General features: G+C 45.4%; 1 protein-coding gene across 2 annotated transcripts in view; it reads right to left on the minus strand.

Annotated features, from left to right (window-relative positions):
• Window positions 1–10,768, minus strand: part of LOC127638478 (von Willebrand factor A domain-containing protein 5A-like) — a 34,590-nt gene extending 23,822 nt beyond the window's left edge. For both annotated transcript variants that reach the window (XM_052120022.1, XM_052120023.1), the window contains exons 1-12: window positions 10,571–10,768; window positions 3,422–3,624; window positions 3,105–3,327; window positions 2,861–3,027; window positions 2,651–2,765; window positions 2,349–2,524; window positions 2,185–2,273; window positions 1,958–2,102; window positions 829–908; window positions 557–671; window positions 274–432; window positions 54–157 (exon numbers count right to left, since the gene is read on the minus strand). In XM_052120022.1, coding sequence (XP_051975982.1) covers window positions 54–157; window positions 274–432; window positions 557–671; window positions 829–908; window positions 1,958–2,102; window positions 2,185–2,273; window positions 2,349–2,524; window positions 2,651–2,765; window positions 2,861–3,027; window positions 3,105–3,327; window positions 3,422–3,624; window positions 10,571–10,613 — 1,619 coding nt within the window. In that variant the 5' untranslated portion in view covers window positions 10,614–10,768. The remainder of the gene's footprint in view (window positions 1–53; window positions 158–273; window positions 433–556; window positions 672–828; window positions 909–1,957; window positions 2,103–2,184; window positions 2,274–2,348; window positions 2,525–2,650; window positions 2,766–2,860; window positions 3,028–3,104; window positions 3,328–3,421; window positions 3,625–10,570) is intronic.
• Between the last annotated feature and the right edge of the window lie 1,963 nt (window positions 10,769–12,731).

A 12,731-nucleotide genomic window follows, 5' to 3' on the forward strand; every position in this document is an offset into this window, starting at 1 on the left:
GAGGAGTTATAATCAGTGTTGGAGAACATGGTTACCACGTTCATGTGTTTTACCCAGTGTCTTCAGTTGGTTTCAGGCAGAAGTGGAGCTGGTTTGTCACTGGTTGATCTTTCAGGCTGTATGTCACAGTCACTGTTCCTTCAGAACTTCCTGAACTCTATAAGAGCAGGAAAAGGAACCATAACTTGAAGATGTGAGGATTTTACAATCTATACTAATGAGAGACATTGGTCTGCAAATCTTTTTAAAGCAAAACATGCTAAAAGCTCTTACCTCTCCTTTAAGATGGGCATATATTAGTGTCCTTTGACCATGGAAGATTACATTGATTGGTTGGGATAGTGTCTCAACAGTAATGCCGTCCTGCACAGTCCACTTCACAGAGATATTGACTACTGCAGGCTGCAATGCAAGCTTGAGGGACTGCATCACCTGATACATTTGAAAGAGAGAGAAAAAATTGAGATACATATTCAAAACCTTTACATTTAGATATTATTCAATTCTATATGTATCTGCTTTCTTTCCAGATAAACCCGTTGATCTGTAGTCTTACTTTGGGCTGCATGCGGTCAGAGCCTGTGATGAACTGGGCGTGACCAGATCCCTCTCTGGCCATTCCTGTAATGAGGGTGGTACTTGCACCCTCACCAATCCCGAATGAGAAACACCTGAAGACACAACAATAGCTCAGGTACTCAATCACAGCAGTTTATTGCATTGGCTAATAATTGGCATCACTTGCCATGAATCAGATTCTTACATTAGAACAGGGTAAAAAGAGCCTTAAGCTAACTTGTGAATTATAAAGCCATGAGAGACAGCCACCTGTGAGAGTGAGTATGACTTTTCACCAGGTCCAGCACCTCTTTAGTGTTAAAAACCTCTCCATCAGTGAAGATAAACAGCTGTAAAAGGAGAAAAAGTCTTGGAGATTGTAGTCAAACATCAAAATCAGATTCTCAAGTCAATTTTTATTTATATTGCGCTTTTCACAACACACAATGTTTCATAGCAGCTTGTAATGTCTGTAATGTCTTAAAGTCCTTATTGTGTAGTTTAATTTTATAATGTGATTGTAGATAATGCCTTCCTAAATGATTTGTCTTAAGGCCCCCACTGTGCAAGCCAAACTCCATGAGATGTTAATGGAGAAAAATAACCTTGGGGGGAACCAGGCTCACTGGGGTTACCGTTTGGCTAAATAACATGAATATAAATGCCAATATTAGTTATTTATGTTTAACACAAGTCAAGATTTAAATTAGTAAACTGAGCAGATGTTGTTGGCCAATGTTTAAACAAAAGGATTTTGTATGAACTGTAAGATTTTACAACTGATAGGTCACGACCCAAAATGGGTGGCAGTTACATTTTAATAATAAAATGCAACTAACCATACTGTATAATCGTGCATATTAAGAATATTAAATTAAAGGGAGGAGAGAATGCTTCCCATGTCTTTTGTTGATGGTTGCCCAATCTACAGTACTTCAGCTCAAATGTATCTGCCAATAGGTAGAAACAAAACTACAAAACTAGAAAAGGTCAAAGAAAATACGACTCTACATTAAATATGGATTAACTCGCCGTGAGGAAAAACCATGTGTTTTCTGCAGAGAAGGGAAATTCAAGAAACATTTATAAACCAAAATTGTCCGTCTTTTCATTCAGCCTATGTCATGTTAAAATGTTTGCATATTATTGGGCCTATACAGTTGATGATAATATTAATACATTTCAATGTTTGATTTTCAGGACATTTTTGTCTACTTTTGTACAACAAACATTTTTGGTACATTGATAGGTCACCACTTGGCTTCTGAAGTAAAACCAACTGAGAACTACTGATCAAAACATTTCCGAAAATTGTGTAAAGCCAGAAACATTCTGAAAAGTCCTCTATGTAGAATACAAAATTTCCTGAAAGAGTAAGGTGCATTTTGAGGTGTTGTACCTGTCTGGGGTGATCGGGGTAACAGGGCTGATTGTAGATGTGTTTTAGCGGTTGTAAAATCTCAGTGCCGACCATGTCTGCTTGCATTTTCTTCACTCTCTTCAGAGCCTCATCCATTGTGTCCTGATTGTACAGAACACTCTTACTGCAATCACACACACACCAATGAGCTCCTTTCCTCACACACAATGCAAAAAAAAAAGATTATTAAAGATCTGGTTACTAACGGGAATAACGACTCGAAATGAGAGCCAAATCCATAGATATTGAAGTAGCATCCCATTGGTAGACTCTTCAACAATAAGAGTAGAGTGTCCTATAAAGAGATATACACAGACATTTGAATGTGTCTCATCTGAATGTATTTATATATTGCAGGATTTTGAATTACCTTTGCACCTTCTATGCGACTCTGTGCTCCTTTCCCATGATGCATCATGTCATCCATACTACCTGATCTGTCAACCACGAAAACAAACTCGCCTTGAGATCCCAATGATGACATCACTTCCTCGGGGAACTCTGGGTACAAACTGATCATGACTACTGGATCCCCCATCAAAGAACCTCAAAGAGAGAAAGAGAGAGAGAGAGCTTAATTATATTTGCCAAACACTAAACTGCTGTCAATGTGTTGGGCAAAATGGCTCTTACATATCGGAGCTCATAATTCAGGTGAACTTCAGGTCTTACCTGGCTGGTCAGTGGCCACTCCTGCCTCCACTATGGCAGTGGGCTGATGGGTATTCTGATAGTACAGAAACAGCTCAACGTCCTTATCAAACATGTGACCGGGACTCAGATTCACCTACAAAAATATAAAGCATTTAAAACAATGCTATCTCTCCATAAAACCACATGTATAAAAACTCTTCTGTACAAGCATAATAACACACATAGTACCGTTGCGTGAGTGTGTTCAGAGTTGAGGAACACTAGAGGATCCAGAGTGCAGTTGGACTCGAGTTTGGAGATGGGGTTTGGAGAGCTCACATGAACACTGAGAGTCAGAGAGTAGGGAACAGATCCACATACTGATGAAATCTCGGAAACTATTCCACCACCTGAACCTGAAACACTCACACAGAGAATGTTATAAAGATGCCATTCACTCTAGTGAGAAAGTGTGTATGAAGAACTGTAGTACCTGCTGGTGTGTATCGGGGGTTGAGTACAGCAGGCAGACAGAAGCGCAAGGCATGATCGGCCTGAACAGCGAGCTCGGTGACGTAGATGATGGTGATGGCAGCGTTCTGACCCGGTGACAGACACCCAACACACAGTCTGAACACATCAGAACTCTCTGCGCTCTCTTCCAACAGAAACGCCTGCTGACCCGAGCTCACAGCATCATCATACTGATCTCTCGCCTACGAGAGAAAGACAAACTTGTGACTGATAGCATATTCATTTATGTTATAAGGGGACTGTGATATCAATACAGTTTAATGAACTGGGACTCACACTCTGCCTCTCTTGCACCTCTGCCACAATCTCCTGCTCTCCGATCTTGGCACTGAAGTGGCAGACAGCAGCATCAGCTGGCAGAGGGAAGACGAACAAGGCCTCCAGGTGGCGCTCTTCCTCATTCACATACTGCAGAGTGGACGTGACTGTGACAACATGCCCCTGAACTTGCACATCCACTGAGATGCTCTTCAGAGGCACTAACACAAACAAACACATCAAGAACTGTGTTATATGCCTCCCATATTTCACACCCATCTCCCGCCCCCCTCCCGTTTTGTTATTTCTCCGGGGAAACTCCTGTAATTTGTGTGGCCCAAACGTCCTTATATGAATAATCCCATCAATATATTATTCCAAGTTAGTCCAGTTGCCAGATCTTGTATGAAACACATTTCAAACCATTCGTGACCTCAACCTGGCAACCTACAACCCAGTTGCGCTGTTGATATCTGCGCAGGTAGTAGATGCGGGAAGTTGAATCAAGCATCTCAGGTAGATGAGGAGAAGACTTACCGTGCGTTCACACCAGAGGCGGCGAGAGCGTCAAATCGACCGGAAGTCATTCATTTTCAATGACAGCCAGTGTCTCCGTGCGTTCACACCAGAAGCGGCGAGAGCGTCAAAATTCGCTCTGGCTGCCCTGCCTTCAACGCTCGAGGACGCTCGTGGACGCTCTGACGTAGTTGAAATAGGCGGCAACGTTTGTTCAGAATTCTTTGTTTTGTGAACTATATTTAAAGGGGCCGCAATTTAAACATCCAGACATGTCGACCATTTACTTTTTGCCTACCTATCACAAGTAGCGTATATATCCTCATGAACTCTTTAAAATGTGAAAATAAGAAATCGATCGATTGTTTGTTATCAAAATGAAATACATTTGTTTTATATCCCTGTAAGCAAACAGGGACAGATCATATATTACTGGGAAACCCGCCACGGCAATAATTAGTTTCGCCTCCATTTTATCTTCGGAACTAATGTTTGACGCTCTCGCCGCTTCTGGTGTGAACGTACGGTTAGGTAGTGCTCCGGCGAAAAATACAAATTATACCTGTAAATATAACAACAGCTGGACGGAAGAATTTAATTTCATATATCGAAGAAATATCGACAATGGCCACGCCTTTTGAAAAGTGTTTTGCACTGATTTTAATATCGGACACGGTGGTAAAAATGACGGCCCAGAGGTCTCCCGGGTTTTGTTACCAATGGTTGACGGATATAACGACTCGGTTACTAACGTAACCTCGGTTCCTTGAGAGGAGGGAACGAGTATTGCGTAAGTAGCTTACGCTATGGGAAAACTCCGTTTCTCGAGAAATATTGAAGTCTTTATGTAAAACGCATTGCAGCTGCGCAGCAGACAGCAATGAGCGAGGCAGCTCGGTCATTGGCTGTGCTGCGGCAACTTGCTCGAACCAATGACGGGGCAACTCTGAACGCGCGACATATGAGCGCGCGCTTCGCGCCCACGCGCTCAGTGCCAGCCAAGATTAGCATGGCTAAGGCTATATATTAGGCACCCCGTCATGAGAGTTCTTTAGGTTCAATCGACTGAAGCGAACTGACCAAGCACAAGCACGGCAGCTTACGCAATACTCGTTCCCTCCTCTCAGGGAACCGAGGTTACGTTAGTAACCGAGTCGTTCCCTCTCAAGAGGTCTCTCCTATTGCGTAAGTAGCTTACGCTATGGGAACACCATGCAAAACGCCGTGCGTGCTGACTTCGCTCTATAAAGCCAGAGGCGGATGCCTGAGCCTTAAAGCAAAGTGATTATCCAACAAGCCGGCCAACGGCGAGCTACATAATGGGATAGTATAAAGCGCCTTCCAAGGTGGTCCATGGTGGGGTGCTCATAGTACAAACACAAGCACATATCTTATGTACTGAGTTTTTTATGTACTGATATGCATAAAAAAATCCTTTAAGTCAGTCAGAGATGGACCTATAAGGGAGGAGATAATGCTCAGCATATACATACTCCAGTCCATTCTATAGTCAGGCTGATAGAATGTTGGAATGCAATGAGGGTACCTGTAGGTTATAAAACCTGATAAATGTCGAAGGTGAGGCCCAGCCTGCCGCCGCACAAATATCTTCAATGGGTATCCCACTCGACCACGCCCACGAGGAGGCCATGCTCCTCGTAGAGTGAGCTCTGACGCCTAAGGGGCATTGAAGGCCCTTGGCTTCATAAGCCAGCGCTATAGCATCCACTATCCAGCGCGATATTCTTTGCTTTGAGACTGCGAGACCTTTAGTGCGGCCGCCAAAGAATACAAATAATTGTTCCATCTGTCTGAACAGGGCAGAACGTTCCAAATATACTCTGAGCGCCCTGACCGGGCAGAGTAAATTAGCGTCGCTTTCGTCTGCTGGGGACGATAGCGCTGCCAGAGATATCACCTGTACTCTGAAGGGTGTGGAGAGCACTTTAGGAATATACCCGTGCTTCGGCCTAAGGACAACTCTGCAGTCGTTAGGTCCAAATTCCAGGCAAGCAGCGCTTGATGACAGCGTGTGCAGGTCACCCACTCTCTTGACTGAGGCGAGCGCCAGCAAGAGCGCAGTTTTGAGTGAGAGCTGTTTAAGGTGCACGGTTCGGAGAGGTTCGAACGGGGCACTCTTGAGTGCGTCCATGACCGTGGCCAGGTCCCAGATCGGCACCGAGGGGCGAGGAGGGTTCATCCTCCTAAGCCTCTTAGGAAAGCGAATGATTAGGTCGTTTTTCCTAATGAATGTCCTTTATCAGGATTGTGTGACGCCGCTATGGCAGCCACATAGACTTTGGCGTGGAGGGTGTGCAGCCCGCCTCCAGCAGCTCTTGCAAAAAAGCGAGTACACTTGGTATCTCGCACGATTTGGGGTTCAAGCTCTTGGTATCACACCAGTCACTGAACACTTTCCACTTTTGGGCATATAAAGCCTCGTAGAGGCGCTCAGCGCCTCAGTGATGGTCCTCAAAACTCCACTGGGGAGGTTCTCGGGAACCCGTTGAGGGGCCATGCATGGAGGGCCCACAGATCGGGCGGGGATGAAGAATCATCCCGTTGGCCTGCCTGAGGAGGTCTAGCCTCAACGGAATCGGCCATGGGGCAGACTGCATCATCTGCATCAGTTCTGGAAACCACGTCTGGTTTTTCCAGAGTGGGGCTACCAGGAGCACTGCACATTTCACTTCCCTGATCCGACTGATGACCTGAGGTAGCATCGCGATCGGGGAAAAGCATACAAGGGGCGGCTCGGCCAGACTTGGGCGAAGCGTCCGTGCTCTTTGAGAAGAAAAGGGGCAGTCGCATTTTCCCTGGAGGGAAGAGGTCGACCTCTGCCTCGCCAAAGGTTTGCCATAACCACTGAACCATCAGGGGGTGGAGAGACCATTCTCCTGGGAGAACCTTGTCTCTGGACAGCATGTCCGCTCCCTGGTTCAGGGCGCCTGGCACATGCGCTGCTCTCAGCGAGCGCAGGTGGTGCTGTGACCATAAGATGAGCTCCCTGGCCATAGAGTGCAGGGAGCTCGACCTGAGTCCACCCTGGCGATTTATATATACGAAACTACTGTCATGTTGTCCGTTCGGACCAGGACGTGTTCGTTTTTCAGGTACGGAAGCAGGGCTCTGAGAGCCAAGGCGACCGCTTTCATTTCCAGACAGTTTATATGTAGGCGCTTTTCCGGGTTTTACCAAAAGCCGGAGACAGGCCTGCCTCGTAAAGGGCCCCCCATCCTATTTTGGAGGCATCTGTCGTGATCATTTTTCTCCGCGTATTCACGCCCAGACTCACGCCGGTTTGATACCAGTTGACGGCTTTCCAGGACGTCAGGGCTTTTATACAGCCGTGATTCGCTCTGATCAAAAAGTGGCCCGAGCGCCACGCGTGAGTGGGGACACGGCTCTTGACACATGAGGACACATGTGCAACAATCCTAGCTGGAGTACAGCTGATGCCGAGGCCATGAGACCGAGCATTCTTTGAAATCGTTTGACGGGGGTGCGCGCGCCCGTTCTGAATGATGTTGCAAGGCGTCGAATAGAGAGCGCGTGCTCTGATGAGAGGCGCGCTGTCATCTGCACTGAGTCTAGCACTATTCCCAGAAAAGAGATATTCTGGCTGGGGGATAGCACGCTCTTTGCAAAATTTATTCTCAGACCCAGGCATTCTAGATGGCTGATAATCCAAGATCTGTGCGTCGTTAACTGACCCTCTGATTGTGCTATGATTAGCCAATCGTCGAGGTAATTCAGTATTCGCACTCCCGCTGTCTCAGGGGAAAGTGCAGCGTCCATACATTTCAGTGAATGTACAGGGGGCCAATGATAGGCCGAATGGTAGTACTGTGTACTGGTATGAATTTCCCTCGAAAGCGAATCTCAGAAAAGGCCTGTGATGAGGCGTTATCGGAATGTGAAAGTAAGCGTCTTTCAAATCCACTGATAGAAACCAATCCCCGGGCGAACTTGCACGAGGATATGTTTGGTTGTTAACATTCTGAACGAACGAAATCATTAAAGCTTTGTTCAGATGTCTGAGATCTAGGATGGGGCGGAGACCACCGTCCTTTTTCGGGACGAGAAAATAGCGGCTGTAAAAACCCGCCTCGCTCATAGAGGGAGGAACAGTTTCTATAGCGCCCTTCTCTATCAGTTTGAGCACATCGGTGCGTAGAACATGTGACTCATCTTTCCTCACTTTCGTCTCGACCACCGCTGAAAAGCGGGGTGGTCTGCGAGCGAATTGAAGTGAGTAACCGTGTTTTATTATGTTCAAAACCCATTTCGGCATGTCGGGGATTTTTTCCCAGGCTTTTGCTCGCACAGATATGGGCTGAATGCTGGCTGGGGGCGTATGGGCCCCACCAGCAAATTACCTTGTGCTAACACTGAGTTTACAGCTCTCAGAGGCGCAGGTGCGTGCTGAGCAGCCGTGTTGAGTGCCGAGTGCAGGGGTGCGTGTGAGAGTACAGGCACGCGCGCTATCTCCGTAATGCTTGCAGCATGAGTCGGAGAAATGCTTGAAACTGTATGGACAGAGTTTTCGGGTGGGGGTGCATACATCGTAATAGGCACGCGCGCCACATTCATAAAGCTTCCCGCTCTTAGCGGGGAGTCTCTTGGCTCGCGCCTCACATCTGTGATGTTTGCGGCATGAGACAGAGAACTGTTTGAAACTGTATGGGCAGCGCTTATGGGTGGGGGTGCATATACTGTAGTAGGCACGTGCGCCACTTTCATAAAGTCTTCCGCTTGCGGCGGGGGTTTTTTGGCTATGCATACAGTGTTTGTGTTTAGGGGTGCATGCATGGCAGCCGGCACGTGCGCTACTTTTATAGTATTTCCCGCTTTTACTGGGGAAGTGTTTATAACTGTGGGAACAGTGCTTGTGTGTAGTGGTGCATACATGACAATAGGCACACGATCTACATTTATGGAGCGTCCAGCTGAGCTGGGGAAGTATTCGGCACTGTTTGGACAGTATTGATATGTGGGAATGCGCACTTTAGTGTGGACACGTGACCCCTTAGTGACACAGGCAGAAAATGAGATTTCTGTGTGTTGCCGTTAAAACGGCGTTTGATTGCAGGTGAGCGAGTTCTGTGACTGGCCCATTGACTGCTGTACAGACATTTCCAGCCACCTGTAAGGGGACTGGGTAATGTTTTACACGTTTTGGAGACAGGAGGCGCCGCCCTGGCTCGCTGCTGCTGCTGAGGCAGTCTCTGGCGGCTCTGTGACGAGCTGGAGCGCTTGGGCAGGAAGTGACGCATAGCCTGCGAATCCTTCCGAGCTTCAGTGAAGCGTTCAGTGAACTCTCTTACCGTTTTAGACAGGATGCGGACGATCTCTGAGTCCATGCTGGTGCCCGTGCTCGTGTCCGCTAATGTCGACGGCGCGGGGTCGAAGGCCGAGCCCGGCCAGTCGTCGGATGCAGCGTCAATGGAAAGGCTGTCATCCTTTTCACCGTCGTCCCCTGACGCGCCGAACGAGACGAGACCCACCGCTCTGTAGGAGGGGTGCTGGTCCGCCTGCGTTGAAATGGACTGGCGGCGGGGAGTTCTCGGGTAGTGGTGAAGCACGCGGGGACTGGCCCGGCGTGACGTCACTGAAGTCCGCGTGCTCTGGCGAAGGCCGAGCCCGGCCAGTCGTCGGATGCAGCGTCAATGGAAAGGCTGTCATCCTTTTCACCGTCGTCCCCTAACGCGCCGAACGAGACGAGATCCACCGCTCTGTTGGAGGGGTGCTGGTCCGCCTGCGTTGAAATGGATTGGCGGCGAGGAGTTCTCGGGTAGTGGTGAAGCTCTGGCGGCCTCCGTGAGCGGCGCTTTTTCTTGCGCTGCTCGAACAGAGGGGACGGCAGCACGGTGGTAGCAGGCTCGTTCGCGGCGAAGGCGGCAAAGCGAGCGCGCAGCTCGGTGAGGCCCAGGGAGTCACATTCGGGGCATCCGCCTCCAGTGAGAGCAGCTTCTGCGTGGTCAGGTAGCAGGCAGCGAGTGCAAATGATGTGACGATCCCCGTCAGGAAGAGGGCCTCTGCACGAGGCGCAGGCTGAAGGCATTTGCAACAACGCCTTGAAAAATTACTCTTTTACTCAATCAAAAAGCGTCGCAGAGGCGAGCGCTTGCAGTAAAAGGATATAGCGATGCGCGCCGGATGGCGTAGCAGAAGGCTTCGAAGGCAGCTGAAGGCGCCGGCGTCCTCTTAGCGGTCCTGCTGTAGGCTTTTCGACAGCGGGCGAAAGACTCCAACAATCCGGAGGATCTAGCGAAGAGAAGGTCTTTGCTGAAGGACATTAAATCTAAAGAACTCTCATGACGGGGCGCCTAATATATAGCCTTAGCCATGCTAATCTTGGCTGGCTCTGAGAACGCGGGCGCGAAGCGCGCGCTCATTGGTCGCGCGTTCAGAGTCGCCCCGTCATTGGTTCGAGCAAGTTGCCGCAGCACAGCCAATGACCGAGCTGCCTCGCTCATTGCTGTCTGCTGTGCAGCTGTATATTTCTCGAGAAACGGAGTTTTCCCATAGCGTAAGCTACTTACGCAATAGGAGAGACCTCTCGAGAGGGAACAATACCTATTTTAACATATGCCAATATCAAATCTTAAACTGTCCTTCAAGTTAATAAATAAACAGGTGAGCTCAAACCTGGTATTTTTCCTTCAGACACAAGGCCACCGCTGTTCATCATTCTGACGCTATTAAATGAAATGAAAGTGAAAGTAAATCTAACACGAACGCTCTTCTTGTCGTTAAATGTAGCCTACTTCAGTGATTAAGAGACAACAACAACTGGACTAAAGGAGTAAATACGCTAGCTGGAAACCGCAGCTAAATTTGTGTGAGGGGAAATGAGGCATGTTCTCGGAAACGACGCTCAAATCACGATTGCGACATTATGAATCCTACTATGGTAAAGGGTTTATGCAGGGGTTAAACTGGGGGAACTCTAAAATCTGGTTGTCACACTCTTACATTTATAGTTTCTATTAATAAAATTTATTTAACTTTTATATGCCTTTTCATAATAATAGCCTAATAATAATTATTATTATACAATTATTATTTTTTAAATTATTATTTTATATATTTTTTTTTTCTTACCAGATGAAGCTGAATTTGTTGGCCTAATTAACTGTGGAATATGTTGTGGTTTCTCCTGGTATTTCAGACATTAATATATGCATGAAACAGTATGTTTGTTTGTCTGTGCATTTATAACAACCTTATTCTGGAGGCAGGAGGTGTCAAGAAAAATGTGAAATGTCAAGCACACATTTTGCAGTGAATAATAAATACAAATTAAAACATTAAAATAAAGTAAAATAAAATCAATATAGCCTACAAACAGGTGTAATTCCCATAAGCCTATCAGGAATGTTTACGATAGAACACCATTATTTAGTTAAATAATAATAATAATAATAATAATAATAATAATAATAATAATAATAATAATAGTAATGTTACATTTATATAGCACCTACCAGAGTTCAAGAACACTTAAAGGGATAGTTCACCCAATTCTGTCATAATTGACTATGTATGAAAGATTGTATGAAAAGAAATACTATGGAAGCCAATGGTGCCCCACAACTGTTTGGTTACAAACATTCTTCAAAATATCTTCCTTTGTGTTCAGCAGAACAAAGAAATTTGTACAGGTTTGGAACAAATTGAGGGTGAGCAAATTATGACAGAATTTTCATTTTTGGGTGAACTATCCCTTTAACATTTTAAAATTTAGCACAGTTTAAAGAAGAAGCAGAAGAAAAGACGGAGTTTCAGTTTCTTCCAGAATATTCCTAATAGATGAATAATCTGGAGCAGTTAAACCTTTATGGAGTATAAAAGTCTTAACAGTTAATAACCTTAATCGCTGATGTGAATATAAATGTGGTCAACTTAAAAAAACATATAGACATGAAATCATCATTTCAGGTCAGGAATTTAACATCACGCTCTGGTTCAAGCTACAAATAAATACATGAGAATCACATGTAAATGCATGATACATTAAGACATTTCAAGATGTATGTATGATGTCCTATCTTGAGACACGACCATCACGTGATAAGATTGACGGTCTCAGAAGTGGAGGCAACTGAAACTTGTCCTCCGCCACCCGGATTGAGGTGAGGAACTGTGCCACCACGAGGACCTACTAAGTAGTGGGAATTGGGCATTCCAAATTGGGAAGAAAAGGGGATAAATTAAAATATAAGGTTAACATAATCTTATTAATGCTAATTATAAGTGTACACTTTTTGCTCTATTTAATTGTGTGAATAACACTCTTTAGATTCTTATTTTTGTGTCCCACGTTTTTTTTTTTTTTACAAAATAAAAGGTGAAGAAATGGTTTATGACACATTTCAATAACCCAAACCAACCTCAAATTTGAAATTCCTAAGTATGTGTTGTCACAAAAGGCCTCCTATTGGAATTTTTTTGTTTTGTTTGTTTTTTTTAATACAAATCACATCAAATAAATCAATAAACACAACTGCCAACTGACTCCTCTCTATTAGCCATCCATCATGACTCTCACAATCTGGTTTAGAAATGCAATATTTATGATGGTTAATCCTCTGAGGACTAGAGATGAGAATGCCTAGAACTCATTTAGCAATTAGTAAATCTAACAGGATGAATCTCATAAAAACATGCCGGGGTCGTATTTCAACCCTAAATAAAAAGAAAAAAATTTGGAATTATATTTGCATAATGAAAGTTATTCCTATTTTTATTAGCATTAAGATTTTTTGCATTCATTTAATGACAGTTAAGCACATTTACTCTGGATGTT

Source organism: Xyrauchen texanus, chromosome 46 (assembly GCF_025860055.1).
Source record: "Xyrauchen texanus isolate HMW12.3.18 chromosome 46, RBS_HiC_50CHRs, whole genome shotgun sequence".
NCBI classification, from domain to species: Eukaryota; Metazoa; Chordata; class Actinopteri; order Cypriniformes; family Catostomidae; genus Xyrauchen; species Xyrauchen texanus.